At 41.4% G+C, this 15,840-nt stretch overlaps 1 protein-coding gene across 1 annotated transcript in view; it reads left to right on the top strand.

Annotated features, from left to right (window-relative positions):
- LOC126195012 (cyclin-dependent kinase 1-like) overlaps positions 1 to 15,840 on the top strand; it is an 89,872-nt gene that overhangs the window by 12,373 nt on the left and 61,659 nt on the right. Inside the window, exons 2-3 of the mRNA XM_049933438.1 lie at positions 11 to 167; positions 250 to 388. Of these exons, the coding sequence (XP_049789395.1) occupies positions 11 to 167; positions 250 to 388 (296 nt within the window). The remainder of the gene's footprint in view (positions 1 to 10; positions 168 to 249; positions 389 to 15,840) is intronic.

Below are 15,840 nucleotides of genomic sequence, written 5' to 3' on the forward strand. Positions count from 1 at the left end.
TCTTTTTTAGGCACATACGGTGTTGTATACAAAGGGAAACATAAGACAACTGGACAGTTAGTTGCAATGAAGAAAGTGCGCCTTGAAAATGAAGACGAAGGTGTTCCATCAACAACCATCAGAGAAATATCCCTTCTTCGAGAACTGGTACATCCAAATATTGTGAAGTAAGCTGAGCTCTTTATTAACATTTTTTTCAGATACCCCAAATTTAGACAATTTTGCCTCAAAATTGAAATTTTTGTCCAGGCTGGAAGATGTAATAATGGATGAATCAAGAGTCTACTTAATTTTTGAGTACATGTCAATGGACCTGAAGAAATATCTGGATAGTTTAGGTCAAGGCAATTATTTGAAGCCAGACATGATGAAGGCTTTCTTATATCAGGTGAGTTGACTGCTGATGTTAACAATAAGTTTTGATACAAGAAAATTTTAAGTGCAATTTTAGCTTTTGGCCAAAGCCTTCTTCACAAAAGGAGACATACATTCCCTCACACAAGTAGGATATAACTGACAGAAGAGGAATAGTTTTATTACTACATTCTGAACCAATCCTGCTGTGAGCATAAAAGGAAAATCATGTATTTTGGAATACATACAAGTGCACGAGGAAGATTGCTGTAACAAAAAAGTTGTGCATCATCACTACATTCGGATTTGTGTTTTAGTGTTCCTATTTATTTAAGCATACAACGTACAGTGTATTGCACTTTGCACATCTTTCTACATCATGTTGTTAAGGGGGTTATTCCATCCAAGTCATGCAATCTGAAGTGCACCAAGCACAACCAACTTGAATTTTACACCTTAGGAACCTGTATGAACTTCTTCCAGTGTGCAGCTTTGTCCATAACTTGATGTCTGTACTACTTCAATTTTGGCAATAATAGAACTAGGATTCTCCAACTTCCCATTGTGAGGTAACCTTTATTATGGAACACAGTAATAACGCAAATGAAAATTGGAAATTAATACCCATGACACAATCTTGCTTATGACTTGAAGTATCATGAGAAACTTTTACCGATTTTAACAAGGGCATTAAAAAGATGACCATTTGTCAGTGAATTGTCTGTGTGTATGTTAGGAATTTAGTGGATTATAAACTTTGTGTCTCCCCGTATTCACTATGTTGTCAGCCTCTGAAGTTCCAAAAACACTAAATGTACCAAATTTTGCTTATATTTGATACCACAGATCTTAAAATTGACAACTGCGTTTATGATCTTTCACACTACAGAAAAGACTGCTTCTAAGTGCAGCAGAAACATCTGCTTTCATTCTGATGCATTTTCAGTGAATGTGCAAACATTTTGCTTGCGGTTGGAAGGAAATGGGAAGGCAAAGAAGTTAATCTGTGGGTTGGCTGTATAGCAAAATTACTGGGATCTCATTGCCAGTGGACCATGCCTAAAAGTGAAGCTAGGTCAGCCGCAGGTATATATCTTTACTACAAGTTCTAAAGCCTGCGTATTAGGTTCCTAATGGCTTCTGAAGCCATAAGTCTCTAATTCAGTCCAGTGCTCGAAATTTGTTGCGTTTATCAGTGTTTGTTACTGGCATGTTGTACTGTCACTCCAGTCAGTGTTGCTCTTGGAATTTGAATTACTGTAATATGTTGCTGTTCTGCAAGCCAGCAAACATCTCGTTGCAGGCCAGGATAAGGGCCGAGCACCTCCATGGAGGTGCATGAAATTGATTAGTGCCTTCAATTGAAACTCACAGATTTCCAATCCACCAATTCATACCATACACACAGGAAACGTACTGGTCCAGTAAGGGTTCAACAATGTTGACATATTTGTACGTTGCTTTATCACACTTATCAACATTGGGCACAAGGAATAGTTAATCATTTGACACACTGCTAATCTGAAATCTTATTTCATCTGTTTGCACAAAATGATGATCCCTTGTACCAGACACTGTGCATCCATTTTTCTGACTGCTTTTCCTGACTAACTTGTGCTTGTTTAATTATTTTATTTCAAAATGGTACTTACTTAAGACACGCCTCGTAAATGATAAATTAAAGCAATGTTGGTCGACTATTTTCCCAGTGAAATCCTTGAACTGCACGTTGGACAATGAATGGGAGTTTTCTGGTGAAGTCCATCGATATGATCAACAGATCTGGTTTGAGAACTTTGTTAGTCACTTACTAGTGCTTTGATGTTTGGCAAAGTAGTGCTAGCTAGGAAGCCAAAATTTTCATTAGTTCTTTAATGAAGTCTTCCACTGTCAGTTGTGTGGTTTAGTATGTCCAGGCTAGTGTGAATCCATCTCTGATAATATTGATGCTTTGGATAGAATTCGGTTTAAAATTAAAATTCATCCATCAGATTTATTTTTCTCTAGAGCCTCTGTTCTTGAACATTCTTCACATTGAGGAAGAATGCAGTCTTTAGATTTCAAAGTATGGGCAGTTTTTGTAAGCAACACTTGCCAATCTTTCAACAACAGGCTGTGTGCCTACATTAGTTTCACACTCTGATACGAGGGCTATCCACAAAGTACATTATGTTTTCGTTTGTGTCCGTTAGGGGTGGGGCTAGCGCGGCCATCTTGGTGTCATGGCATTCCGCCGCTCAGTCGGCATCCTGCTGTGCTAGTGAGAGGTTTGTGCTGTACTCCGTTGAGTTACTGTGACAGTTTGAAATGTCAGCGTTAATTGAAAATGCTGCGAAGTGTGAAGTGCATGCTGTAATAAGGTTTCTGACTGCAAAAAACTGTACACCGATAGAAATCTATCGGCAGCATTGTGAAGTGTATGAGGACAACATAATTACTGAAGGTGGAGTGTGTCAGTGGGTCATAAAATTTAAAAATGGCCGAACTAACATTCAGGACGAAGAGCGAAGTGGAAGACCCAGCATAGTGACTGCCGAACTTGTGGAAAAAGTCGATGCCGCGGTCCGTGAAAACTGTAATTTCACAATAACGGAACTCTCTATGAGTTTTCCACAAATTTCACGAAGTTTGTTGCACGAAATCATTGCCGAAAAGCTTGGTTACCACAAGTTTTGTGCAAGATTGATACCAAAAATCTTGATAGAGATTCACAAAAATCAGCGAATGGCTGCAGCGTTAATGTTTTTGGACGCTTACGAGAAAGATGGCGACTCATTACTCGATCGCATCGTTACTGGTGACGAAACATGGGTTAAGCATGTGAACTGTGAGACAAAATTGCAGTCAGTGCAGTGGGGGCACACAAATTCCCCCCAAAAACCCAAGAAATGCATGCAGACAATGTCGGCAAAGAAGGTGATGGCGACTGTCTTTTGGGACAGAAAAGGTGTGATTTTTGTCGATTTCCTGGAAAGAGGCACTACAATAAACTCTCAAAGGTATTGCCAAACTCTGCACAACCTCAGAAGAGCAATACAAAACAAGCGCAGGGGAAAGTTGGACTCAAAGATCTTGCTGACTCACGACAACGCCCGGGCCCACACGGCAAGTGCCACTCGTGAAGTTCTCGAATCTTTTAAGTGGGAGTTGTTTCCTCATCCGCCGTACAGTCCCGACCTGGCACCGAGCGACTTCCACTTATTCCCAGCAATGAAGAAGTGGTTGGCTGTGCAGCGTTTTGATGATGATGCACAGCTTCAAGAAGAGGTAACCACGTGGTTGAAGGCGCAGGCGGCCGAATTTGACGACGAAGGAATTTCCAAGCTCATCCATCGCTACGATAAGTGCCTTAATTTAAATGGCAACTATGTGGAAAAGTAGTATTTAAGTGTAGGTTTCATCTGTATATAATAAAAAAAATTTTCCAATACTTTATTTATTTTTAATTCCAAAACGTAATGTACTATGTGGATAGCCCTCGTATATTGTGTATTTACAGCCTGAGTGTGATAATCACATCCAGTGATACAGCATTTGAGTGTTTGCGAGATACTTTGAGTTAGACTTAGTATCAAGGGGAGGCGAATACAAACTTACAATTGCATCCTTTTATCGAACCCCAGATAAAACTAAGAGGGTTGAATGAAAAGTAATGCCTCCACATTTGTTAATTGGGTTTGGATGGGAATATTGTAATAAATCAAACACAGAAATAATCCTTAGAATACTGGCAATTAAAGATCACATTCTTTTTTCCACACAATCACCATCCAACTGGATACATACCTGCCAACAATGAAAAATTTTTTGTGAAGTCAACACTCTGCTTCCGCAACCACAGTCTCACAGTTCTCTCAGCGTCTTCATCAGTAGCATAATGATGTCCCCGCAGATTGTCTTTCGTTATCGGGAACAGATGGAAGTCAGACGGTGGTAAATCTAGACTGTATGGAGGATACCGTACAGTGGTGAGATTCAGTCTCTGAAGTTCTGCTGTGGTGGCACGTGAAGGGTGTGGTTTGGCATTGTCATGCTGCAGAAAAACATTTCCCTTTTCCTTTCGGACCCTTGTTACCTGTCGTTTTAGAGTTTGCATTGTCGTGATGTAACACCACCTGGTGGTCAAGGTTTTTCCAGCTGAGGGTGGCGTCTGGAATTTCTTTTTCTGGGACGAGTCTTTGTGTCGATATTCCATAGACTGACGTTTCGTCTCTGGGTCGTAATGGTGTACCCACATTTTGTCTCCTGTCACAGTTGAATGGAGAAAGGCGTCACCTTCATTCTCGTAATGTAAGAGGAGTTCCTGGCAAAATTCAAGTCTGTGGGCTTTAATTTCAGGAGTCAGCATCTGGGGGTACCCTTGTGCACAGATTTTCCGATAGTCAAGCAAAGCAATAATATGACCCACACATTGTTGTGAAATGCCAATTGTGCTTGCTATTTCTCTGTGAGTGATAAAAGAATCGATGGCTGCTGTTACAGGACGTCCAACTCTTTGTTTGTTTCACAGGTCAGATGTTCCCACGTCAACATCTTTAAACTTATTTGCCCAACGTCGCACAGTACTCATATCAACACAATCGCCTTAAACTGCTTTCATTCTCTGATGAATCTCCTTTGGGGTGACACCTTCTGCTGTCAAGAATTCAATGACTGCACATTGCTTAAATTGCATTGACTGACCATCTGCGCAGGGTTCCGCACTTTACACTGTAACAACACAACCGTTCAATGCTAAGGCTTCCTGCTCATTGGAGCTGTAGAAAAGAGGCTACGTAACAAGCCAGTACCTGCCGTGTACCAATGCTGCCAACTGCTGAAGAGCTATGAAGGTGACTTTTCAGTCAACCCTCATATTTTGGCCATAAAAGTTGAGTAGATCTCCTGGTGTCAATATATTTGTTGCAATATTGTGATATATTACTTGTGAATATACAATAAAAATACATGTAACAGAACTCGTTGAAATGTAGCACATTGACATGGTATGTCCCCTAAAAATCCGTCAGTTATTTTCAGTAATTGTGACCACACATTGGAAAATTGAACATGACTTTTTGGATGCTTGAAAACATGCTATTTCTAACTGTGATTAGTTTGCAAACAATTACTGAAAACAGATCTTCTAAAAGCAAATGGAATGTGGTCTATTTTTGTTATTTTTATGAACATAAAGTTTTATCTGCTTATTTATCAAGTCTTTAATCAACAAAATATAAGAAGCCAGTGTTGAAACTGTATCCACAGTGTAATTTTTCCAGCTACTTTGCCCTAGTTTATGTAACGTTCTTAGCTCTGTTGGAAATAACCCATTGTTCATGGGGGGCTTCAAACACGTTTATCCAAATAGTACAGGTTTTGGAGCATCAACAGAAAATGATATTTGAAAAAGAAGTGTCGAATATGCCCTATTTTCATTTTTACTCAAAAATCACCATCTTATTGACAAATTTGTAGGTTACTGAAAAATAGTAGATGAAGGAAATTTTGTATTCCACATCCTCGTGCTGCCAAGCTATTGTGTATTATATTTCACATTCAACATGCATTTTTGTATCAATTTTCATGCCAAATTTGGATTCAAATTATCTGCATTAGTATCTTGTGTGGGATATTTTCTTGCAGTTAAAATCGTGGACTTTCTAACGAGCCCAGTTTGGAAAGTTTCATAGAATAGCGTTTTGCAAAACCATGTCAAAATAGCACACATTTAACCTTTTTACAAACTCTTCAAATTTTCTCTAATTTATTCAGTATTGGAAAGTGGTAGATGAATGAAGCTGTGTATTTGAGAACTTTGTGTTGTTAGATTGCAACATACCAAGTTTTACAGTTGTCATATCTTTAGTCCCTGAAATATAAAGACACCAAATATTGGCAGTCATTAGGGACATTTGGGAATGTTGAGATACAATTCTGTCGAAATCCGCAATGATGGAGCAAGAAAATGTTCTGAAATCAGACAATGTGATATGGAATAATCCATTAAGGAATTATGTAATGTGACTGGATACAAAAGAGCTACTCGCCAAGGGGTGGCAGAGAATGCATGTTTAAAAAAGGTCGAAATTTGCAAGCTTTTGGAGCCAGTGGCTCCTTCTTGTGGCAGAAGGGTTGAAAGGGAAGGAAAAGTGTGGAAGGAAAAGGACTGGTGATGTTTAGGAAATGGATAGAGTTTGGAAAAGTCACTGAGAAACCCAGGTCTTGGGAGGAGTTACTGGATTGAGAGCTTAATGCAGAAGATATGGTTATATGCAAGATGGAGATTACTGGCTAAACATGCTGCATAAGTTAATAGCAGTGGAAAGTGTAGAAGCCTTCCAAGATTTCCTAAATCCTGCATTGCTTCACAACACTTCCTCAGGTCCCTACAACATGACCCTAACTTCTCTTCTGCAGAACTTGAGGCTCTTCATTCTTTAAAAACTGATGACTCCATCATTATCCTCCCAGCAGACAAGGAATCTACCATGGTGGTACTTGATTGACACGAGTTCGTAAGCAAGGGTCTATGCTAGCTGCCTGACACCTAAGTACAGCATCTGCAATTAAGATCCCATCCTCATGATACAAACTGACCTACAGTTCCTCCTCAAAACCTCTGGCCCCTCACAAGGACAAATGCTTCAATCCATAGAACTTCTTACCCCCACCCAAATCATGCATCCCCACTTTTTACCTTCTTTCCAAGATCTCCAAACCCTGGCCGTCCTATAGATGCTGACTTCAAAGCACATACTGGAAGTACATCTGCCCTAGTTGATCAACATGTGCATCCTATATTACAAAGACTCCCCTCATTTATTAGAGACACCAACTGTTGCCTAGGTTGTGTGAAATCTGTGCCCATTCTATTCCCACCACACACCTTGCTTGTCACTGTTGATGCCATCTCCCTCTATATCAATGTCCCCATGTACATGGTCTCTCTGCTACTGAACATTACCTTAACAAGTACATACCTGATTCCAAACCTGTGACGTCATTCTCACCTTAATCAGCTGTGTACTTACCAACAATGACTTTGCCTTTGAGGGGCAGATATAAAAGCAGATCAAGGGCATGGCCATAGAAACCAAAATGGCTCCTTCCTGTGCCAACCTTTCCATGGGTCACTGTGAGAGGGCTTTTCTGGAATCCATGTCGTCAACCTCTGATTTGGTTTAGATACATTGATGAAATCTTTGTCATATGGGCTCCTGGTGAGGCTGACCTGTCAGAATTCTTGGAGTCCCTAAATTTATTCTCCCAGATAAATTCCACGTGGTCCTGTTTCGAATCCCATGGCAATTTCCTTGACGTTGATCTCGTCCTCACCGAGGGTCAGCTCACACACTTCTCTTCGCATTAGACCTGCTAACAAGCAACAGTACTACCATTTTGACAGTTGCCATCCTTTCGATGTCAAAAGTTCCCTCTGGTACAGCCTTGAGACTTGAGACAAACATATTAGTTCAGATGCAGACACTTTACATCAATACACCACCATTCTCACCTCAGCCTTCATTGGACGTAATTACCTCACCAGCATGGTTCAAAAGCAGATTTTGCGGGCCATCACATTCAGTCCTGGTACTGCTGACCTCTCTAAAAAACAACTTGGGAGTACACCTCTTGTCACTCAGTATTATCCTCATCTTGAATGCATTAATCACCTACTTCAACAAGGCTATGACTTCTAAAATCATGCCCCAAAAAGATGTCCATTCTGTCAGACATTTTCCCCACCACACCTAGAATAACTTTTTGTCATTCTCCACAATATTCTTGTCAGACCCTATGCTGTTTCTGTGTACATTTTACTACCCTATGGCTCCTACCCCTGTGACCATCCTTTCAGGAAGACATGTCCTATGCACGCTCGTGCCCACAACCTATGCCAGCTCTGTAACTGGCAAATGAGTACTATCAAAAGGCAGAGCCACTTGTGTAACATGTCATATACCAGCAGTTATATGAACATTGTTTGCCCTTTTGTGTTGGCATGACTACCGTGAAGTAAATCAGTTAGTATGAATGGGCATATACAGGAGTATACTGGCAACACACAATATCCTCTTGCAGAGCACGTTCTACAGCACGCCAGTCGTGACTTCGGTGCTTGTTTCACCACACGTACCATCTGGATTTTTCGCCCAGACACCAGTTTCTCAGAACTGCGCAGGTGGATGCTGGCATTACAACCCTTGTTTCTTGACACCCTTCTGGTCTTAATTTACATTAATTTCTTCCATCTCAGCATTTCTTCACAGTAACTATTCATTTCTTCTTTCCCTTTTAGTTTTCTATAGATTTTATTTTCTGGCCTGTCAATTCCATGCACCCATTCACTTATACCACATACAATGCACTTAGCTTTTCACTCTTATTAACTCGTGCACAGTGTTTAGTCAGTAATCTGTTTTGCATATTACCCTATCTTCCACCTTTAAGCTCTAAGGTTTTCAAATATCATCCAATGCAGTCCACAACAATCAATTTTTCTTTTTCAACACATGTGGTAGTTCTCCCCTGACAAGGGGTTCTTGGTGACTTTTCCAAACTCTACTCCTTTGCCTAAACCTCGCCAGTCCTTTTATCTTTAGTGAAGCACAGTCTTGGAAAAGCTGCACAACTATTAACTTGGATCATGATGAGATTTCAAAGTGGTGTGAAGACTGTAACTTGTTTTAATTGTTCATAAATGTAAAATCTTGCACTTCGCAAAACTAAAAAGTGTCCTAACACTACAGTTTGTCACAATAGCAGTCAGTCTACTCATACAAACATCTGGGTCTACCGTATTTACTCGAATCTAAGCTGCACTTGAATGTAAGCTGCACCTGAAACATGATACTCGAAATCAAATCTAAGTCGCACCCGAAATTTGAGACTCAAAATTCAAAGGGAGAGAAAAGTTTTAGACCGCACCTCCAAATCGAAACAAAGTTGGTCCATTGTAATATGAGAGACAATTTAGGTCGAATGGATGAAGATACAGCTACAGTAGTTTGGTTAGAGTCGCAAGCTTAACAGTTAAGCTTTACCAAGTAGCCATTGCTGTGTGTCAAACACGAAAGAATACAAGGCATAATATTTACATTCTTCTACCATTTCTTTTAATTTATTTACTGGCGCAGAAGTTTTGGCGCCAGTATTTATCTTTGTGCCTGCAAAGCATGCCTGTGTGGCGCTACATATATTCGACGGCAGAAGTTAGCTGAGGTGGCACCTACCAATATTTTTCAGAACTTCCGCTTACTTTGCACTCGATTTTAAGCCACAGGCGGTTTTTTGGATTACAAAAACCGGGAAAAAAGTGCGGCTTAAATTCGAGTAAATACAGTAGTCATTTGCAGGTATGTGAAATTAAGTGTGCGAGGACTGTATGCAGTTTAAAGGAGAAGAAGCCATAATAACTGGTAGTGGGAGGTAGCCTCTGCCATGTACTTCGTTGTTCGTTTGCAGGATATGGATGTAGGTAGTTCATAGACTGTTGCAATATTCTTTGTCTTTGCCCTGGCACATCGTTTTTTCCTTGCATAGCTTTTATCTCTTTAATCATTATTTTGGAATTTTGATGTCGGCATTCCAAGAGCTCTTAAGCTTGTCTTGAAATCTTCATCAAAACTGATGTAATCTGCGCCATCTGATACAGATGGGCTGAACACGTAGATTTTTCTGTAAGGAAAAATCTTTTTTGCATGATGGCCTATTTTAACCTGGTTCTGTATCAGATTTTGTTGTGTATTTTAGCTGATTTGTCATTTCCAATTTGTCATTTCCAATTTAATTAATGGCAATTAGTTTCATTTTTCTAAAATAGTTTCAAAATGTTCTACGTAAAATGCATACTTGATTGAGGACAGTGCTTCATGATGAAAGCATTGCAAGCAAAGACTACTTGGACCAAACAGCTGTTACTGTAAAGAAAAATATTTTTGAGACTTAGAGCCTTTATGGCCTTTTGTGTACAATTAAGTGGTGGACAGAATCGTAAACATTTTCAAAGTTGCATGGATTTAAGTGATCTTTTTTCATTTTTCGGCCACACATTTGATCCTGATACAAGTGGTGAGTGGATGCTCAACAATGTGGGGTAGTGTATTGTTTGAAATTCTGTGTTCATTGTTTAGTGCAATTCACTACAACCTATAAGTCAGCTAGGCTTCAGAGACAATTCATAAAGGAAACAAAGAACATAAATTTTTGGTCACGAAGTTAAAGCAGTGTTTAAACCTACCAATAAAATAGCAAAATAAACACCAGTGTTTTACACCTTAAATTCAATACTTCAGAATTACATACTTCAGGATTAAAGGAGATCACTTACCAAAAAGCAGAAGCGTTGGGTTGTCGATAGGCACACACACAAAAGAAGAAGAAAGAAAAACTTTCTAGATTTGGGAGTTGTCCTTTGATGAGCTACACACACACACACACACACACACACACACACACACACACACACACACACACACTCTCTACCTACCTGTGCCCCTGCTTGGTGTCTGCTAGACTCATGCCCATGTAGTGGCATATATTGTGTGTGTATGTGTGTGTGTGTGTGTGTGTGTGTGTGTGTGTGTGTGTGTGTGTGTTTTTGTTTTTCTTTTTCTTACTGTAGCTCGTCAAAGCGTAAACTCCAAAAGCTAACTTTTTTTACCTATCAACACCTCAATGCTTCCACTTTTTGGTGAGTGGTCTCCTTTAATCCTGAAGTATTTGCATTCTACAGGAATTTTCCTACAACTTTTACACCTTAATTTAACAATATGAATATGAAAGTAGGCAATACACTACATTAAAATACACTGTTTTCAGTGGTTGAACAAAACATCAGGTGTCAAGTATAGGCAACTCATCGGGGCCCACAGCTCATTTGTGAGTGCATGCTTGACTACCACGGGCCGCCAGCCTTTGCAGCACTAGTTCCCTTCCTGTGCTTGTGCTCCAAGTCTGTACTTCCACTATCCATTTCCCCCTCCGTCTTTCCATCGAATTTTGTTTCTGGTGCACGCCATGCTTGGACCTGGTACGTGGTTTAGGACCCTAGTTTTCATTTCACTTCCAGCCTTCTCTACACCTTTTCATTAATAAATACATGGCCCTCATTGTTGTGTTTGACCTGCCACCACTTTTCCAAATCTTTCAAAGTGCACATTGTGCAGCTACCATTGCCCAGTGTGGTGTATGTTCGGCCTTTGTGGCTTTCCACCTTAGCAATGTTCCCGTCCAGTAAGGTAGTATGCCCAGAACTCAGCACTGTAGCCATTCTGTTGAGGGGAGTGCGACAGGGACTTAAGCACCTGCAAGATAGTAGCAGAGATTGCCTTGTCGGTGCCTGAGCTAAAACCTCCCCATATATGCCAAGGAGTATGTGCCCATCGTGATTGGGGCACAGGATCTCCAAATGACGGATAACTGGCTAGATAGCCATTGGTGAGTCGGGTTACACCTTTGGGGAGAGTCCCTCTTTGGTGTAGTTGACACCTTGGCAGATGAATAACGTATGGTGCAGGTGAAGTTTCCTTCTGTTGGTGGTTGTTATGACCCCATGAGTCTCCTCAGAAGCAAAGAACTCACTCGTGTCAGAGAGATGATTAGAGAATGTTCCCTTCCCTGGCAGTGTCGTGGGAGGAACGTAAGGCTAAATGACAGTTTTGATTAAAACAACATCCCGTGCCCAGTCGTGGGCGTTGCTTGCTTGTGACAAGCTGGGTGACATTTTGGTGACTGCTCCCCACGATACTCTAAAAAGGGTTCAAGGCATAAGTTTCCATTGTGACCCCTTGCAGTCTGACGATGAACTGCAAGCCATCTTGGAGCGATGGAGGGTGCACTTTGTCCATTGTGTCCATAGGGGGCCAAAGGACAATAGGGTCACTACTGGGACCTTCATCTTAATCTTAGAGAGGATTTGTTGCCTGAAAATGTCAAGGTGATGGTATACTGATGTGACATGAAGCCATAGACAGACTAGTCTGTAGGGATTGCATGGGAATGTTCCTTGTGCTCCACACATCTGCATCAGCTATGGAAAGCACAATTCTCCTTGCTCTCACCAGGCTGCACAGTCTTTACAAAAAAGTGAATATAAGACTCTTGACTGACATACCGAGAGGCAAGAAAAAGTATCTTGCATGCACGACAGTGTCGTCTACTACAGTCGTGGTACCGCCCCCTCTGTCAGTGGTACTCTCCCTCACTACACATCCTATAGTGAGCCCTCAGGGTCACTTGACCATGCCTGCCTTATAATTGGAGACTTTCCTCCTGCTGTCCACTTTGAGAGCAATATCTCCTCACCCATCAGCAATGCTGGTCCCCATCCCCCAGCCAGAGAACATAACATTTCACCTATTGGACTACATATGCCTCCTTCTCAGGTTTGGGCAAAGATCGGATGCCTCTGTGGTACCAGTCCTATGCAGGTGCACGTGGCATTTCCTTGTATGGTGCTGTTCTCACTGACCCAGATGCCGTAACCAACATGGTGCTCTGCGTCGGATAACTATCGACGTGGCTTTCGTGTCCCTAAACAGTGGGTGGAGTGATTGCACTTACCTTTCACTATGCGCCTCCTGGAGCCCTATAATGCTCCATTCAATGAATGGGAATTCTTTGCTCTCATACAGCTCCAAGGCCAGACTGCATCAACAACCAAATTTTCAAACATCTACCGTATTTACTCGAATCTAAGCCGCACTTTTTTTCCAGTTTTTGTAATCCAAAAAACCGCCTGCGGCTTAGAATTGAGTGCAAAGCAAGAGGAAGTTCTGAAAAATGTTGGTAGGTGCCGCCACAACTAACTTCTGCCGTCGAATATATGTAGCGCTACGCAGGCATTCTTTGTAGGCACAAAGATAAATATTGGCGCCAAAACCTCTGCGTCAGTAAATAAATTTTAAAAAAAGGGTGGAAGACGAGCTTTTTTTTCTCCGCCCCGAGTTTCGACCACTGTATTTTCATACATTATCCAACGAAGTAAATACAAATTCCGTATTGTTCATCTTCGAATGTAGCAGAATTTCAATGTACTACGAAAATCCGACTGGCAAGACTGTTAGGGATGTTTGTCAATATGGCCAACTCTACGTTCTTAACCTGTGAGAAGATATGGTTGCTAATAGGAACCTGATGAAATATGAATCACATGCAGTATTCTCTTCACCATAAGAATAATATGAATATAAACATTTTGCCATGTATTCTTTCGTGTTTGCTGCTATCTCATTTAAATCCTGTCTGCCCAATAAACTACGAAACTAGAGTGAGACAACAGCAAACGCGGAAGAATATACGTATCGTGTCATGTTTATATTCGTATTATTCTTATGCCTAATAGTGATAGTCAGAAATGAAGCACGGCAACTGACTAGATTTTTAAATCTAAGATGACTAATTTCTGTGCAGACTTTGATGTACTAAAGAAGTGGCAGCAAAGATTTTCAAAGGAGAAAAGTTTTCGCCTAACTCTCATTCAGAACATGTTCTATCATACGCAGTCTATTATTTGGTTCTTGATTATCATTATCAAAGAAAGCAGCAGTGTAAGTAACAACAATAGCAGTCTCTTGCCATTGTTTCACTAATGAGATGATTCCTCTTTTTTTTTTTTTTTTTTTTTTTAATTGTAAGCGGCGGTAGCGCGCACAAAAGTAAGTCATGCCGCGAGCAGCGACAGGCCGTAAACACACACTATCAGAATGCGACAAACAATGCATGAGACAGTACAGTAATCCATTTTTAGCTTAGAGTGACGTAAACACCTATAACAAAGAAAACGACACTTATCAGATCAAAGCAAAATAAGCAATAGATTCAAACCAGACGAAGCACGTGAAAAAGGAAGGGTACCCGTATAAATATGGACGGAGCGCCTGACGCATAGCAAGGGCTATCTGGTAAAGCTGAACTGCTAAGCTTACGACTCTAACCAAACAACTGTAGCTGTATCGTATTTCATTCGACCTAAATTGTGTCTCCTATTATAATGGACGAACTTTGTTTCGATTTGGAGGTGCGGCCTAAAACTTTTCTCTCCCCTTGAATTTCGAGTCTCAAATTTCGGATGCGGCTTAGATTCGGGAATTTTTTTTTCCCCCTTGATTTCGAGTCTCATTTTTCAGGTGCGGCTTAGATCCGAGTGCGGCTTAGATTCGAGTAAATACAGTATCTGTGGATTGTCAGCATCATCTCCTTACCATCTTCAACTGTATCTGGAGCAAGAGTGAGTTCCAATCTCAGTGGCGAGGAAGCATCATCAACCCGATACTGAAACTGGTTGGCATTCCAATAGAAGTGGACAGCTTTCATCCAATTACTCTCGTTGATGTTATCTGGAAGTTGGTAGAATGCCTGGGTAGCGGCAGCTGTATTGGCTCCTCGAGCCTCGAGGCCTTCTCGCTCTGTCCCAGGGCAGTTTTTGCTAAGGCTGTTTCACTGCAGATAATTTGATTTGCCTGTAGTCTGCCCTCCATACAGCCTTTGATCAATGTCAACACCTCATTATTACTGTCTTCTTTGACCTACAGCAGGCTTAGGACATCACATGGCTACACCACATTCTTGGTGCATTACATGAGTGGACTCCCTGGGGCCTTCTTCAGATTTTTGTTCAGAACTTTTTGTCACACCGTACTTACCACGTTCAAGTTGGTGCTTCCCACAGTACCCTCCATATCAAAGAGAACGGGGTCCCATAGGGATCTGTATTGAATATTCCTCTTTTTCTAGTGGCAGTCAACAGCCTAGCAGCAGCTATGGGGTCTTCAGTATCACCCTACTTGTATGCCATGATTCTTGCTATTACTATTGCTCCTCTAGTGTGGAAGTTGCTGAACACAGACTGCAGTCATGAGCCCTCACCCATGGCTTTGTTTTCAGCCACGAAACACCCCCTGTGGCTGCAGGGGTTAGAATAGGCCCAAGGTATTCCTGCCTGTCGTAAGAGGCGACTAAAAGAAGTGTCTCACTTTTCGGCCCTATGAGTTTGGGTCCCATTCTATGATTTGACCTGCCACTTTCAAAATTCTACAGAAGTGCAGGCCATATGGGGAAGGACACCTTACGTGGTGCACGAGTTATCCATAGTGCCCTAAGATTCGATCTCCTGAATCTCTGGTCATGGCTTTGCATCTCCACCTGCGATTCAACTGTTTGGGCGAAAATACTTTCTGGGATATGTCATCTTCTTCCGTTGTCTCCTGTCCTCTTTTGCTCCCATGACAATATTGGATTCCTCTGTGCCGAATATCCAGCATGGTAGCCAGTCTGTTGTGGTGGGGCCATCATGTACACATTGGTGGTAGACCCCTGACAACACAGGGATTGCACTGCTGATGCCTGAGCTGTAAACTCCCCACATATGCCAAGGAGTAGATCCCTGTCTTCCTGGGGCATCAGGACTCCCAGCAATGGCCATCATGCCAGTTGGCCTTTGCTGTGGCTGGGTGACGCCCTTGAGGAGAGCCCCTGATTGGAGTGGGTGGCATCAGGGCAGAT

The sequence above is a fragment of the Schistocerca nitens genome, chromosome 7, assembly GCF_023898315.1.
Source record: "Schistocerca nitens isolate TAMUIC-IGC-003100 chromosome 7, iqSchNite1.1, whole genome shotgun sequence".
Lineage (NCBI taxonomy): Eukaryota > Metazoa > Arthropoda > Insecta > Orthoptera > Acrididae > Schistocerca > Schistocerca nitens.